The sequence below is a fragment of the Oncorhynchus masou genome, unplaced genomic scaffold, assembly GCF_036934945.1.
Source record: "Oncorhynchus masou masou isolate Uvic2021 unplaced genomic scaffold, UVic_Omas_1.1 unplaced_scaffold_6787, whole genome shotgun sequence".
NCBI classification, from domain to species: domain Eukaryota; kingdom Metazoa; phylum Chordata; class Actinopteri; order Salmoniformes; family Salmonidae; genus Oncorhynchus; species Oncorhynchus masou.
The window spans coordinates 615-16,753 of record NW_027013237.1 but is presented as its reverse complement, the minus strand read 5'-3'; the positions used below and the strand labels follow the sequence as shown (position 1 = coordinate 16,753).

Here is a 16,139-nt window from a genome sequence, read left to right as displayed (position 1 = left end):
CATTGAGCGAAGGGAAGTCACGTCGGTCATTCACGCCGAGTGCATAAGCCTATGCATTAAATGTACTGTTGGGTCGGCCTATCAATTACACAGCAAACTACAAGCATTAATTAGGCTATATGAATGAATGACATTTTATTTTCGTGTCAAATCTCCAATTGGCAACCCATCCCTTATGGGATTAATTAACACATTAACAAACATGACAATAATTCACTATGGTAATTAAATGATGATTCTTCTTCTAGCGTTCTCTGCATTGTCCATCACATAAAGAGTGAAAATAAATATATCAGTCAATACAATACATCAATACATAATAGTCAATACGGTTATCCAGACAATAATTACATCCCTCGAGCAGTACAATAATATACATACATATATACACACTACATATATACACATACATACAAACATACATACATACATACATACATACATACATACATACATACATACATACATACATACATACATTTACATTACATTACATTTAAGTCATTTAGCAGACGCTCTTATCCAGAGCGACTTAAAAATTGGTGAATTCACCTTCTGACATCCAGTGGAACAGCCACTTTACAATAGTGCATCTAAATCATTTAAGGGGGGTGAGAAGGATTACTTTATCCTATCCTAGGTATTCCTTGAAGAGGTGGGGTTTCAGGTGTCTCCGGAAGGTGGTGATTGACTCCGCTGTCCTGGCATCGTGAGGGAGTTTGTTCCACCATTGGGGGGCCAGAGCAGCGAACAGTTTTGACTGGGCTGAGCGGGGAACTCTACTTCCTCAGTGGTAGGGAGGCGAGCAGGCCAGAGGTGGATGAACGCAGTGCCCTTGTTTGGGTGTAGGGCCTGATCAGAGCCTGGAGGTACTGGGGTGCCGTTCCCCTCACAGCTCCGTAGACAAGCACCATGGTCTTGTAGCGGATGCGAGCTTCAACTGGAAGCCAGTGGAGAGAGCGGAGGAGCGGGGTGACGTGAGAGAACTTGGGAAGGTTGAACACCAGACGGGCTGCGGCGTTCTGGATGAGTTGTAGGGGTTTAATGGCACAGGCAGGGAGCCCAGCCAACAGCGAGTTGCAGTAATCCAGACGGGAGATGACAAGTGCCTGGATTAGGACCTGCGCCGCTTCCTGTGTGAGGCAGGGTCGTACTCTGCGGGTGATGTAGAGCATGAACCTACAGGAACGGGCCACCGCCTTGATGTTAGTTGAGAACGACAGGGTGTTGTCCAGGATCACGCCAAGGTTCTTAGCGCTCTGGGAGGAGGACACAATGGAGTTGTCAACCGTGATGGCGAGATCATGGAACGGGCAGTCCTTCCCCGGGAGGAGGAGCAGCTCCGTCTTGTCGAGGTTCAGCTTGAGGTGGTGATCCGTCATCCACACTGATATGTCTGCCAGACATGCAGAGATGCGATTCGCCACCTGGTCATCAGAAGGGGGAAAGGAGAAGATTAATTGTGTGTCGTCTGCATAGCAATGATAGGAGAGACCATGTGAGGTGATGACAGAGCCAAGTGACTTGAATAGGAGAGGGCCTAGAACAGAGCCCTGGGGGACCCCAGTGGTGAGAGCGCGTGGCGAGGAGACAGATTCTCGCCACGCCACCTGGTAGGAGCGACCTGTCAGGTAGGACGCAATCCAAGCGTGGGCCGCGCCGGAGATTCCCAACTCGGAGAGGGTGGAGAGGAGGATCTGATGGTTCACAGTATCGAAGGCAGCCGATAGGTCTAGAAGGATGAGAGCAGAGGAGAGAGAGTTAGCTTTAGCAGTGCGGAGCGCCTCCGTGATACAGAGAAGAGCAGTCTCAGTTGAATGACTAGTCTTGAAACCTGACTGATTTGGATCAAGAAGGTCATTCTGAGAGAGATAGCGGGAGAGCTGGCCAAGGACGGCACGTTCAAGAGTTTTGGAGAGAAAAGAAAGAAGGGATACTGGTCTGTAGTTGTTGACATCGGAGGGATCGAGTGTAGGTTTTTTCAGAAGGGGTGCAACTCTCGCTCTCTTGAAGACGGAAGAGACGTAGCCAGCGGTCAGGGATGAGTTGATGAGCGAGGTGAGGTAAGGGAGAAGGTCTCCGGAAATGGTCTGGAGAAGAGAGGAGGGGATAGGGTCAAGCGGGCAGGTTGTTGGGCGGCCGGCCGTCACAAGAAGCGAGATTTCATCTGGAGAGAGAGGGGAGAAAGAGGTCAGAGCAAAGGGTAGGGCAGTGTGAGCAGAACCAGCGGTGTCGTTTGACTTAGCAAACGAGGATCGGATGTCGTCGACCTTCTTTTCAAAATGGTTGACGAAGTCATCTGCAGAGAGGGAGGAGGGGGAGGAGGGGGAGGAAGATTCAGGAGGGAGGAGAAGGTGGCAAAGAGCTTCCTAGGGTTAGAGGCAGATGCTTGGAATTTAGAGTGGTAGAAAGTGGCTTTAGCAGCAGAGACAGAGGAGGAAAATGTAGAGAGGAGGGAGTGAAAGGATGCCAGGTCCGCAGGGAGGCGAGTTTTCCTCCATTTCCCGCTCGGCTGCCCGGAGCACTGTTCTGTGAGCCGCAATGAGTCGTCGAGCCACAGAGCGGGAGGAGGACCGAGCCGGCCTGGAGGATAGGGGACATAGAGAGTCAAAGGATGCAGAAAGGGAAGAGAGGAGGGTTGAGGAGGCAGAATCAGGAGATAGGTTGGAGAAGGTATGAGCAGAGGGAAGAGATAATAGGATGGAAGAGGAGAGTGTAGCGGGGGAGAGAGCGAAGGTTGGGACGGCGCGATACCATCCGAGTAGGGGCAGTGTGGGAAGTGTTGGATGAGAGCGAGAGGGAAAAGGATACAAGGTAGTGGTCGGAGACTTGGAGGGAGTTGCAATGAGGTTAGTGGAAGAACAGCATCTAGTAAAGATGAGGTCGAGCGTATTGCCTGCCTTGTGAGTAGGGGGGAAGGTGAGAGGGTGAGGTCAAAAGAGGAGAGGAGTGGAAAGAAGGAGGCAGAGAGGAATGAGTCAAAGGTAGACAAGGGGAGGTTAAAGTCGCCCAGGACAGTGAGAGGTGAGCCGTCCTCAGGAAAGGAGCTTATCAAGGCATCAAGCTCATTGGATGAACTCTCCGAGGGAACCTGGAGGGCGATAAATGATAAGGATGTTAAGCTTGAAAGGGCTGGTAACTGTGACAGCATGGAATTCAAAGGAGGCGATAGACAGATGGGTAAGGGGAGAAAGAGAGAATGACCACTTGGGAGAGATGAGGATCCCGGTGCCACCACCCCGCTGACCAGAAGCTCGGGGTGTGCGAGAACACGTGGGCAGACGAAGAGAGAGCAGTAGGAGTAGCAGTGTTATCTGTGGTGATCCATGTTTCCGTCAGTGCCAAGAAGTCGAGGGACTGGAGGGAGGCATAGGCTGAGATGAACTCTGCCTTGTTGGCCGCAGATCGGCAGTTCCAGAGGCTACCGGAGACCTGGAACTCCACGTGGTCGTGCGCGCTGGGACCACCAGATTAGGTGGGCCGCGGCCACGCGGGTGTGGAGCGTTTGTATGGTCTGTGCAGAGAGGAGAGAACAGGGATAGATAGACACATAGTTGACAGGCTACAGAAGAGGCTACGCTAATGCAAAGGAGATTGAATGACAAGTGGACTACACGTCTCGAATGTTCAGAAAGTTAAGCTTACGTAGCAAGAATCTTATAGACTAAAATGATTGAAATGATACAGTACTGCTGGAGTAGGCTAGCTGGCAGTGGCTGCGTTGTTGACTTTGTAGGCTAGCTGGCAGTGGCTGCGTTGTTGACACTACACCAATCAAGTCGTTCCGTCGAGTGTAATAGTTTCTACAGTGCTGCTATTCGGGGGCTAGCTGGCTAGCTGGCTAGCTAGCAGTGTTGATTACGTTACGTTAAAAGAACGACAATAGCTGGCTAGCTAACCTAGAAAATCGCTCTAGACTACACAATTGTCTTAGATACAAAGACGGCTATGTAGCTAGCTAGCTACGATCAAACAAATCTAACCGTTGTACTGTAATGAAGTGAAATGAAAATGTGATACTACCTGTGGAGCGAAGCGGAATGTTGACCGGGTTGTTGAAGTTCTATTCAGTAGACGTTGGCTAGCTGTTGGCTAGCTAGCTAGCAGTATCTCCTACGTTAAGGACGACAAATAGCTGGCTAGCTAACCTCGGTAAATTAAGATAATCACTCTAAGTCTACACACTCTAAACTACACAATTATCTTGGATACGAAGACAGCAAAGACAGCTATGTAGCTAGCTAACACTACACTAATCGAGTCGTTCAGTTGAGTGTAATAGTTTCTACAGTGCTAGTAGACGGTGGGCGTTAGCTAGCTGCTGGGCAGATAGCAGTGTAGACTACGTACATACATACATACATACATACATACATACATACATACATACATACATACATACATACATACATACCTGCATATAAACTCAGCAACAAAAGAAACGTCCTCTCACTGTCAACTGCATTTATTTTCAGCAAACTTAACATGTGTAAATATTTGCATGAACATAACAAGATTCAACAACTGAGACATAAACTGAACAAGTTCCACAAACTAACAGAAATGGAATAATGTGTCCCTGAACGAAGGGGGGGTCAAAATCAAAAGTAACAGTCGGTATCTGGTGTGGCCACCAGCTGCATTAAGTACTACAGTGCATTTCCTCCTCATGGACTGCACCAGATTTGCCAGTTCTTGCTGTGCAATGCTACCCCACTCTTCCACCAAGGCACCTGCAAGTTCCTAGGCCTCACCCTCCGATCCAACAAGTCCCAGACATGCTTAATTGGATTGAGATCTGGGCTCTTCGCTGGCCATGGCAGAACACTGACATTCATGTCTTGCATGAAATCACGCACAGAACGAGCAGTATGGCTGGTGGCATTGTCATGCTTGGAGGGTCATGTCAGGATGAGCCTGCAGGAAGGGTATCACATGAGGGAGGAGGATGTCTTCCCTGTAACGCACAGCGTTGAGATTGCCTACAATGACAACAAGCTCAGTCCAATGATGCTGTGACACACCGCCCTAGACCATGACGCACCCTCCACCTCCAAATCGATCCCTCTCCAGAGTACAGGCCTCGGTGTAACGCTCATTCCTTCAATGATAAACATGAATCCGACCATCACCCCTGGTGAGACAAAACCGTGACTTGTCAGTGAAGAGCACTTTTTGTCAGTCCTGTCTGGTCCAGCGACGGTGGGTTTGTGCCATAGGTGACGTTGTTGCTGGTGATGTCTGGTGAGGACCTGCCTTACAACAGGCCTACAAGCCATCAGTCCAGCCTCTCTCAGCCTATTGAGGACAGTCTGAGCACTGATGGAGGGATTGTGCGTTCCTGGTGTAACTTGAGCCGTTGTTGTTGCCATCCTGTACCTGTCCTGCAAGTGTGATGTTTGGATATACCGATCCTGTGCAGATGTTGTTACACGTGGTCTGCAACTGCGAGGACGATCAGCTGTCCGTTCCTGTCTCCCTGTAGCGCTGTCTTAGGCGTTTCACAGTACGGACATTGCAATTTATTGCCCTGGCCACATCTGCAGTCCTCATGCCTCCTTGCAGCATGCCTAAGGCACGTTCACGCAGATGAGCAGGGACCCTGGGCATCTTTCGTTTGGTGTTTTTCAGCGTCCGTAGAAAGGCCTTTTTAGTGTCCTAAGTTTTTATTACTGTGACCTTAATTGCCTACCGTCTGTAAGCTGTTAGTGTCTTAACGACTGTTCCACAGGTGCATGTTCATGAATTCTTTATGGTTCATTGAACAAGCATGGGAAACCGTGTTTAAATCCTTTACAATGAAGATCTGTGAAGTTATTTGGATTTTTACGAATTATCGTTGAAAGACAGGGTCCTGAAAGAGCGATGTTTCTTTTTTGCTGAGTTTACATACGTACGTACGTATGTATATACATAAGTACACACACACACACACATACATACACACATACATACATACATACATACATACATACATACATACATACATACATACATACATACATACATACATACATACATACATACATACATACATACATACATACATACATACATACATACCAATAAACAGACAAATAAATACAGACAAAAAATAAACAGACAAATAAATACAGACAAATAAATACAGACAATAAAGAAACAGAAGGTACTTGAACCCAATCTGACACTAAGAGAAGATTCATATGGGAGACAAGCCTCTACACCATATATATACACACCATTAACTACATAGAAGATACATGTGTGAGACAAGCCTCTACACCATCTATATACACACCATTAACCACATATAAGATACATGTGTGAGACAAGCCTCTACACCATCTATATACACACCATTAACCACATAGAAGATACATGTGTGAGACAAGCCTCTACACCATCTATATACACACCATTAACCACATAGAAGATACATGTGGGGGACAAGCCTCCACACCATCTATATACACACCATTAACCACATAGAAGATACATGTGTGAGACAAGCCTCTACACCATCTATATACACACCATTAACCACATAGAAGATACATGTGTGAGACAAGCCTCTACACCATCTATATACACACCATTAACCACATAGAAGATACATGTGTGAGACAAGCCTCTACACCATCTATATACACACCATTAACCACATAGAAGATACATGTGGGAGACAAGCCTCTACACCATCTATATACACACCATTAACCACATATAAGATACATGTGTGAGACAAGCCTCTACACCATCTATATACACACCATTAACCACATAGAAGATACATGTGGGAGACAAGCCTCTACACCATCTATATACACACCATTAACCACATAGAAGATACATGTGGGAGACAAGCCTCTACACCATCTATATACACACCATTAACCACATAGAAGATACATGTGGGAGACAAGCCTCTACACCATCTATATACACACCATTAACCACATAGAAGATACATGTGGGAGACAAGCCTCTACACCATCTATATACACACCATTAACCACATAGAAGATACATGTGTGAGACAAGCCTCTACACCATCTATATACACACCATTAACCACATAGAAGATAAATATTTGTACTATTTAATTATAGGTAGCCTTTTTTCTTTTATTCCATTTATGTAAATAATCTGCGGAAACGGAAATACACAATGGACAAAAAAAATATTATATTTCTCCTCGTCCCTGGTGTGCTTTCTGGAATAGAAGCAAGCGTATATTGTGGTAGAAAGGGCAATAGAGGATAAAATGAGTTTAATTCCCTATTTCCCAGAGGTCACAATAGTTACATAGGCTTTCCTCTTCCAGTTCACCACAATACCTGTTTCAATACGCAGAGGCAATACCCCTGATCTCACCTGTTTCAATACGCAGAGACAATATCCATGATCTCACCTGTTTCAATATGCAGAGGCAATACCCCTGATCTCACCTGTTTTGATACACGGTGACAATATCCCTGATCTTACCTGCTTCAATACACAGAGGCAATATCCCTGATCTCACCTGTTTCAATACGCAGAGGCAATATCCCTGATCTCACCTGTTTCAATACGCAGAGACAATATCCATGATCTCACCTGTTTCAATACGCAGAGACAATATCCCTGATCTCACCTGTTTCAATACTCAGAGGCAATATCCCTGATCTGACCTGTTTCAATATGCAGAGGCAATATCCCTGATCTCACCTGTTTCAATACACAGAGGCAATATCCCTGATCTCACCTGTTTCAATACGCAGAGGCAATATCCCTGATCTCACCTGTTTCAATATGCAGAGGCAATATCCCTGATCTCACCTGTTTCAATACGCAGAGGCAATACCCCTGTCTGACCTGTTTCAATATGCAGAGGCAATATCCCTGATCTGACCTCTTTCAATACGCAGAGGCAATATCCCTGATCTCACCTGTTTCAATACACGGTGACAATATCCCTGAACTTACCTGTTTCAATACACAGAGACAATTTCCCTGTTGTCCGGGTTAGGGTTTGGCCGGGATAGGCCGTCATTGTTAAAAACATATGCCTTGGTGTAGTCCAAAAGTAATCAGATTATGTTACCATTCTGAGTCATCCAAAGGATTAAGTCACTGATTACTTTTTTTTCTTCATGTAACTGAAATTAGTAATGGATTACATTTTTCGTGTAATCCACCCAACCCTGCCAATAGAATCCACTCTGTATAACTGAATAGGGTCCTACTGTAACACATCCACCATTTTGGTGCAGCGTAGATTTGTTCAACTGTATTTTCCTAATTGAAAGGTGAGTCACTCAAGTCAATATGTGCCAAGGAAATCTGTACATTCTTCCTCACATTCACAGTTCTTGGAAATGTATAGAATACCCAATCACCCACATTTACCGTAACGTACGCTACATGTTTTTGGTTTGTTTTTCTACTGATCTATTTCGCAGGAGCCTGGTGAGGGCGAAGGGGGAGAACTGGGTGAAGGGGAGGAGCCTATGGTTGATGACATCACCTCCACAGCAGAGAAGAGGAGAGAAGTGTGGTGCATGGCTCACCAAACAGATGACAGAAACGTAAACAAACATCCGGAATATGTACTGTAGTAATATCTCACACACCTATTTCTTTCATGTTCCTGTTTGTTTCATGTTGTCCAAGTTCTTTCTTGGCCCTGTAATGCCCGTGTGTGACAACACCGTGTGTAAGGTGTCGTGCATGACAATATCATATCACTGTGTGTTTGTAAGCAAACATGAGTATCATATAAGGGCAGTCTCAATGTATTCTTCATTTGTTTTCTCCAGCTTCTTTCAACCCAAGACGGATACAGCACATCTGAGGTTTGCATGCTTCTCCGAGGCTTTATTTTGTAACTTGCAAGATTATCTATATTTGATGGGTCTTTTTGAGTTTTCGAGTTGCTTATAAACGGACCCAATCAGATGTCACTTGGTCAACAAATACAAACAGCTATTGGACAAGCAAATACATTGATGCTAACGCATTGATAAACGTACATAAACGTGCTATTGTGAATCTCCCAGCTGAAGGTGTTTTTCGACCCCAGGTTTTGATCGTAACCTCCAATGGGTCTCCTCCGGACTATGTCCACACCAACGTGCTGCTGGGGCTGGACCTGCACTCCACACCGCAGTACAAACCAGGCCAACCAGGGCCAGATCTGGGTTAGTATCACCCACGTATAGGGACTGAGACCCTCACACTGTCGTACACAGACCTCGTGCTGGGAAACAGCAGCACTTTGGGGCTGGTTCGTAAGAAAATCCCAGGGAGTGTGAAAAAGACGGGGCTTTGCTTCCCAAGGCTGACTATGGTTGTTAGTTAAAGGTTCATATCCGGTAGCTCGCTCGTGATGCTGTCTGCTCTCTCTCTCCCTCCTTCCCTCCCTCCCTCCCTCCCTTTCCTCCATCCTACAGGGAGTGTGTATGAGGTGGTGGTTGTGCAGGGTAAAGGTTTGAAAGAGGAGATGGATGCAGGGGCGATGGCGTGGGCGACTGCGCCAGGGGAAGGAATGGCGCGAGCTAATGCGGTGGTCACGGCCTTCAGGTTCATCATGAAGCAAAGCTACATCTGTGCTCTCATTGCAATGATGGTGAGTCTCTGTCTCTGTCTCTGGCTGGCTGGCTGGCTATGTGTCTGTCTGTTTGGCTGTATGGCTGTTTGTCTGTCAGAGGAGGAGGAGGAGTAAGGAACAGTCAGCCTTTTCAGTCCCAGGAGAGGGCTTCAGGATCCACACACACACACAGCGTCTCAGTGGCCCATTTAGTCATTAGCGATGACAGCTTGCAGCGAGCCCCGGTTGGCCCTGGGTGATGTGTACCATATATAACTGAAGCGTCACCTTATACAGATGTGTGTTGGTTAGTAGAGCACTGCTGAGGTCCCTGGTAGGTAGAAAGGTGGTGGCGGGGATGGATGGGTGGGTTGCAGGCCGTCCTCTCTCTTGAGAAACAACCATGGCCTGCACTCTGTTTTACACATCTAAGAAGACTGTCACTTCATTTGATCTGTTGGTTAAAGGATATTGTGTTATGTTGTGTTATGTTGTGCTATGCCGTGTTATGTTGTGTTATGCCGTGTTATGTTGTGTTATGTTGTGTTATGACGTGTTATGACGTGTTATGACGTGTTATGTTGTGTTATGTCGTGTTATGCCGTGTTATGTTGTGTTATGCCGTGTTATGTTGTGTTATGTTGTGTTATGTTGTGTTATGCCGTGTAATGTTGTGTTATGTTGTGTTATGTTGTGTTATGCCGTGTTAGGTTGTGTTATGTTGTGTTATGCCGTGTAATGTTGTGTTATGTTGTGCTATGTTGTGTTATGCCGTGTTATGTTGTGTTATGTTGTGTTATGTTGTGTTATGCCGTGTGATGTTGTGTTATGATGTGTTATGCCGTGTTAGGTTGTGTTATGTTGTGTTATGTTGTGTTATGCCGTGCAATGTTGTGTTATGTTGTGTTATGTTGTGCTATGTTGTGTTATGCCGTGTTATGTTGTGTTATGTTGTGTTATGTTGTGTTATGCCGTGTGATGTTGTGTTATGATGTGTTATGCCGTGTTAGGTTGTGTTATGTTGTGTTATGTTGTGTTATGCCGTGTAATGTTGTGTTATGTTGTGTTATGTTGTGCTATGTTGTGTTATGCCGTGTTATGTTGTGTTATGTTGTGTTATGCCGTGTTATGCCGTGTAATGTTGTGTTATGTTGTGTTATGTTGTGTTATGCCGTGTTATGTTGTGTTATGTTGTGTTATGCCGTGTTATGTTGTGTTATGTTGTGTTATGTTGTGTTATGCCGTGTTATGTTGTGTTATGTTGTGTTATGTTGTGTTATGCCGTGTTATGCCGTGTTATGCCGTGTTATGCCGTGTTATGCCGTGTTATGTTGTGTTATGTTGTGTTATGTTGTGTTATGTTGTGTTATGCCGTGTTATGTTGTGTTATGTTGTGTTATGTTGTGTTATGTTGTGTTATGTTGTGTTATGTTGTGTTATGCCGTGTTATGCCGTGTTATGCCGTGTTATGTTGTGTTATGTCGTGTTATGCCGTGTTATGTTGTGTTATGTTGTGTTATGTTGTGTTATGCCGTGTTATGCCGTGTTATGTTGTGTTATGTTGTGTTATGTTGTGTTATGCCGTGTTATGTTGTACTGTGGCGTGTTATGTTGTGTTATGTTGTGTTATGTTGTGTTATGCCGTGTTATACCGTGTTATGCCGTGTCATGTCAGTGACTGCTCTCACTTAAGTGGTTCCTTTTAGCAACACCAGTGATATCAATGATGTGTGATGCTTAACCTTTATTATTAGTGGCTTGATGATCTAGCTTTCTCCTCCCTCCTCCCCTCCCTCCCTCCCTCCCTCCCTCCCTCCCTCCCTCCCTCCCTCCCTCCCTCCCTCCCTCCCTCCCTCCCTCCCCATTTCTCCCCTCCCTCCCCATTTCTCCCTCCCCATCTCTACCTCCCCTTCTCTCCCATCCCTCCCCATATCTCCCTCCCCATCTTTCCTTCTCTCCCTCCCCATATCCCCTCCCCATCTTTCCTTCTCTCCCTCCCCATTTCTCCCTCCCCCCATCTCTCCCCTCCCTCCCCATATCTCCCTCCCCATCTCTCCCCTCCCTCCCTATATCTCCCTCCCCATCTTTCCTTCTCTCCCTCCCCATATCTCCCTCCCCATCTTTCCTTCTCTCCCTCCCCATTTCTCCCTCCCCATTTCTCCCTCCCCATCTCTCTCCTCCCTCCCCATATCTCCCTCCCCATCTCTTCTTTCCCTCCCCATATCTCCCTCCCCATCTCTCCCCTCCCTCCCCATTTCTCCCTCCCCATCTCTCCCCTCCTCCCCATATCTCCCTCCCCATCTCTCCCCTCCCTCCCCATATCTCCCTCCCCATCTTTCCTTCTCTCCCTCCCCATATCTCCCTCCCCATCTTTCCTTCTCTCCCTCCCCATTTCTCCCTCCCCATCTCTCCCCTCCCTCCCCCATATCTCCCTCCCCATCTTTTCCTTCTCTCCCTCCCTCCCCATCTCTTCTCTCCCTCCCAATCTCTCCCTCCCTTCCTCCCCATCTCTCCTCCCCATCTTTCCTTCCCTCCCAGGCGTGAGTATCACTTATGTCAGCTGGCTGACCTTTGTGTTTCTCATCTGGTCCTGCACGCTGTGGATGGTGCGCGACCGCCGTCGGTACACCATGACCACCTCCCCTTCATGGTGTTCTATGGGAACCTGTTGATCATCCTACAGTACATCTGGAGCTTTGAGCTCCTCCAACCCCGTGCCCGGGCTTTTCTTAAAGAAAGAGGTGCCCTTCCGGGAACTGGGCTCCAAGGTGCTGTGCCTGCTGAGTTTCTGGCTGCTGCTGAGACAGGCGTTGACAGAGAGGAAGGAGAGCCAGAGAGAAGAGGAGGTGCTGTCGGACATCAGGGTCATCCATACCCACAAGAAGGGTAAGACAGCCCCTGAGTCTGTCAGTCAGTCTCTGTCTGTTGGCCTATCTGTCTGTCCTGTCTGTCTGTCTGTCTGACTGACTGTCTGACTGAGAGTTCCTGGTTAGTGTATGTACAGCAGGGATGGATAACTGGTGGCCCGCGGATCAATTTCGGGAACGTGGTCTCAACTTACTGTTGCAAGTTAGAATAGTAGAATACACAAGGTGCAATTTAGAAATGTGGTTGTGTATCAGCAGTGTTTCTCTTGTTAAGTAACTGACAGTCATTCAATTAGCCATGTCAGCAAAACATTTTTTAGATCGGTAATCATGGTCAAATTACCGACCGGGGTGCCCCATTGATTTTGTTAGTCACTCTCACTCAGATATCATATTCAAAGTGCAAACATTTCTCTTCACCCCATGGCAAAATCACTAGAATTGCATTGAATTAGTAATACATTTGCTAAATCTTCTTTCCGTCTCATGGAAAAATGTGTAGAATTGCAGCAAACTTGCTTTAAAACTGTAACATAAAAGCGGGGCCGCGAAAATGATTTGTTCGTAAGGTGGAAATGCTATTAGGGCCGCAAAAGGCTACAGCTCTGACTGTAATTTGTGTGTATGGATGTGGGTAAGCAGACCCTTGAGCCACTGTGGTCCCCTTATGATGAGTTCAGATTGTTTGTGACCCCCCCCCCCCCCAGATGAACACATGTAATGCAAACTTTCACAAACACCTCCGATTGACATTAATTCATTATTTAAATGAAATATAAGCATGTCTTGATTTAGAATTCTGCTCTATTGGTAACCTCACAGGTGTCAAGAAAGACATTAATCACCTCCATTTGTTTTACACAAAACATTAACTACTTTATGCCTTAGTTGTGTTAGCTTATCCCTCTGTCATTGCTGCTGTTGTTGCTGCTGTTGTTGTTGCTGTTGTTGCTTTTGTTGTAGTTGTTGTCGTCATCTTCTATGTCATTGCTTCAGCTCTTCCCTCCCATGCGCTTCTTATAGAGGACAAGGAGGTGATGGGTGAGAGCGGTGGACACAGAGAGATGATGCAGGTGCTAGGCAACACGCTCCTGGCCATGTTGAACAAGTACTGGATCTACATCTGCGGCGGCATGTTCTTCTTCGTCAGCTTCGAGGGACGCATCGTCATGTACAAGATCATCTACATGATGCTGCTCCTCTTCTGCGTGGCCTGCTACCAGGTGTTGTTACTGTGGGCTTACTGCACCGTCCTGTCCGGGTGGCTCTGTGCAGGTTTTTGATCTAGCTCAGGGCTGATGCACCTTTCGGGAACCTTCCTTTGGTTCCGTACTACTAAATCAAGTGCACTCCACGTACACCATTTCTGTACTTCTGGAGTGCACGAAAAAGTAGGGAAATGTATGCACTCACTGCTGTAGGTTTCTCTGGATAAGAGCGTCTGCTGTTGACTGAAATGTATATTTAAAATGAGTATCTATAACCATCAAACTACACATAGTGTAGTAGTGGATGGTGATCTGAAGGTAGGTGTAAAAGTTGTGTAACCTTCTCTCTGGCCATCACCAGGTGCACTATGAGTGGTGGAGAAGCATGCTGAAGTACTTCTGGATGTCTGTGGTGTTCTACACCATGCTGGTCCTCATCCTGGTCTACACCTTCCAGTTTGACTCCTCCATCCACGTCTGGTTCAACATGACCGGCATGAGCAAGGACAAGTGAGTAAAAACATATATATATATATATATATATATGAGAGAGAGAGAGAGAGAGAGAGAGAGAGAGAGAGAGAGAGAGAGAGAGAGAGAGAGAGAGAGAGAGAGAGAGAGAGAGAGAGAGAGAGAGAGAGAGAGAGAGAGAGAGAGAGAGAGAGAGAGAGAGAGAGAGAGAGAGAGAGAGAGAGAGAGAGAGAGAGAGAGAGTGTCGTTCCGTGTCAACCGCCCTCCTCCTCCTGTCTCTCCCTGTGTAGACTGGAGGACCTGGGTCTGGAGAAGTTCTCTGTCCCGGCTCTGTTCACGAGGATCTTCATCCCCACCTCCTTCCTGTTGGTCTGCATCCTCCACCTGCACTACTTCCACCAGCGCTTCCTCCTGCTCACTGACATCAAGACGGTGGCCGACAAACAGAAAAGCACGATCACCAGGTGAGTGTCACACGGACCACACACTGGAAAATAAGTTGTGACTCTCTGGCAGTGCCCATGCAATTGACCGTTTTTCCGACCTGAGTCCCACTAAGTGTCACAGGATTCAAAACTCTTTAAAAAAAAAGCATGTCATTCCACCTATTCAATTAACTTCAATATCAGCTCTGTTTTTCTTTAACAGGTTTTACATTACTTTTCACAATGCAAATGGTTTATAATAATAATTGGCCTTTAGTTTGTTACATTCACTGCTAAAATGGACCAAGTGTGACCGCTAAGATATGTGTCGCAACGGATGGTGGTCCTGGAGGGTTTGGCTGTGATTTGGGGATCCTGGAACAGACTAGTTTGGGAACCGCAGGTCTAGTCAGGTCTTGGTCTTTAGCAGCCTCTGATTGAATTAAAAATGTCCATACTCTGTCCGGCAATTAATTGAGGTGAAATCCACCATGGCTATCCATTACCCATGCCCCCACTGGCTGGTAGTTGAACTGTAATGCCCCTCTCTCTGTCTGCTTGGGTCTGATCCTTTTGTCCTTACCTGTTGTACCATTAGAGTGCCTGTTGTACCATTATGGTGCCTGTTGTACCATTATGGTGCCTGTTGTACCATTATGGTGCCTGTTGTACCATTAGTTTTAGGGTGTCTGATTTAGCATTAGCTAACTAGTTGTTGTTATGCAAGGCACGAATGTAGCATTGTTGACTACAGAAACCACGTTCTGTATTACATGTACCACTGTCAAAGGTGCAGTGTAAGTGCTGTTGGAAGCGTTTATTAAATCAATTTCATCACATGTTCTTCCATTGAAGGCATATTTTGATGGCTGACTTCTCTAGAGCTGTATGGACTGGTTGGACCTTCTTTATTTAAAATCACTTTGAGACAAGTGGTCATGAAGGGAAGCAGACAGAACAAATTCTCTCTTGATAACTGCAGGGACCCAGCCTGACAGTGCCTCCCATAGAACTAGAGGGACAACTATTAGTCTGTTCTAGTCATTCTATTCCTATCTCCACTCCCAGGCTGGTGCACCTAGATGGCAGTCTGGCAGATATCTCTCTCATCAAACCCACCCTCACTGTGACCACCAAAGACGAGGAGGCTGGGGAGAAGGTGCAGCTGGAAGAGGAAGATGGGAAGGAGGAGGAGGAGGAGAAGAAGAGAAGTTATGAGGAGGAGGAGGAGGAGAAGAGGTATGAAGAACCCCTGGAGCACTGCAGCAAGGCGGAGTTCCTGTTCGACGAGATGTCAGGTACCTAGATAGAGAACCTGACACACATGCACAGAGATAACTAATTAACCTTTTATGACAAGCATAAAAAGTTAGTGGGTTTGCAAGCACCTTCCTTCATCATATTTCAGCCAATAAAAGTTGATGAATCTAATACAGAAGCCGTCATCTGGAATAGTTGTATTTGTTTTTATTTGGTGGAGTATAATAAAGTCATTGATTTGACGTGTGTGTGTGTGTGTGTGTGTGTGTGTGTGTGTGTGTGTGTGTGTGTGTGTGTGTGTGTGTGTGTGTGTGTGTGTGTGTGTGTGTGTGTGTGTGTGTGTGTGTGTGTGTGTGTG

General features: G+C 46.3%; 1 protein-coding gene across 1 annotated transcript; it reads left to right on the top strand.

Annotated features, from left to right (window-relative positions):
• Positions 1–8,423: 8,423 nt before the first annotated feature.
• Positions 8,424–15,819, top strand: LOC135536891 (piezo-type mechanosensitive ion channel component 2-like; the record flags this gene model as incomplete). Its single annotated transcript, XM_064963114.1, has 9 exons — positions 8,424–8,549; positions 8,781–8,816; positions 9,044–9,161; positions 9,414–9,589; positions 12,286–12,436; positions 13,441–13,640; positions 13,987–14,135; positions 14,387–14,560; positions 15,590–15,819. Coding segments are annotated over 9 exons (1,360 nt in total), but the record flags the coding sequence as incomplete, so codon positions are not given.
• Between the last annotated feature and the right edge of the window lie 320 nt (positions 15,820–16,139).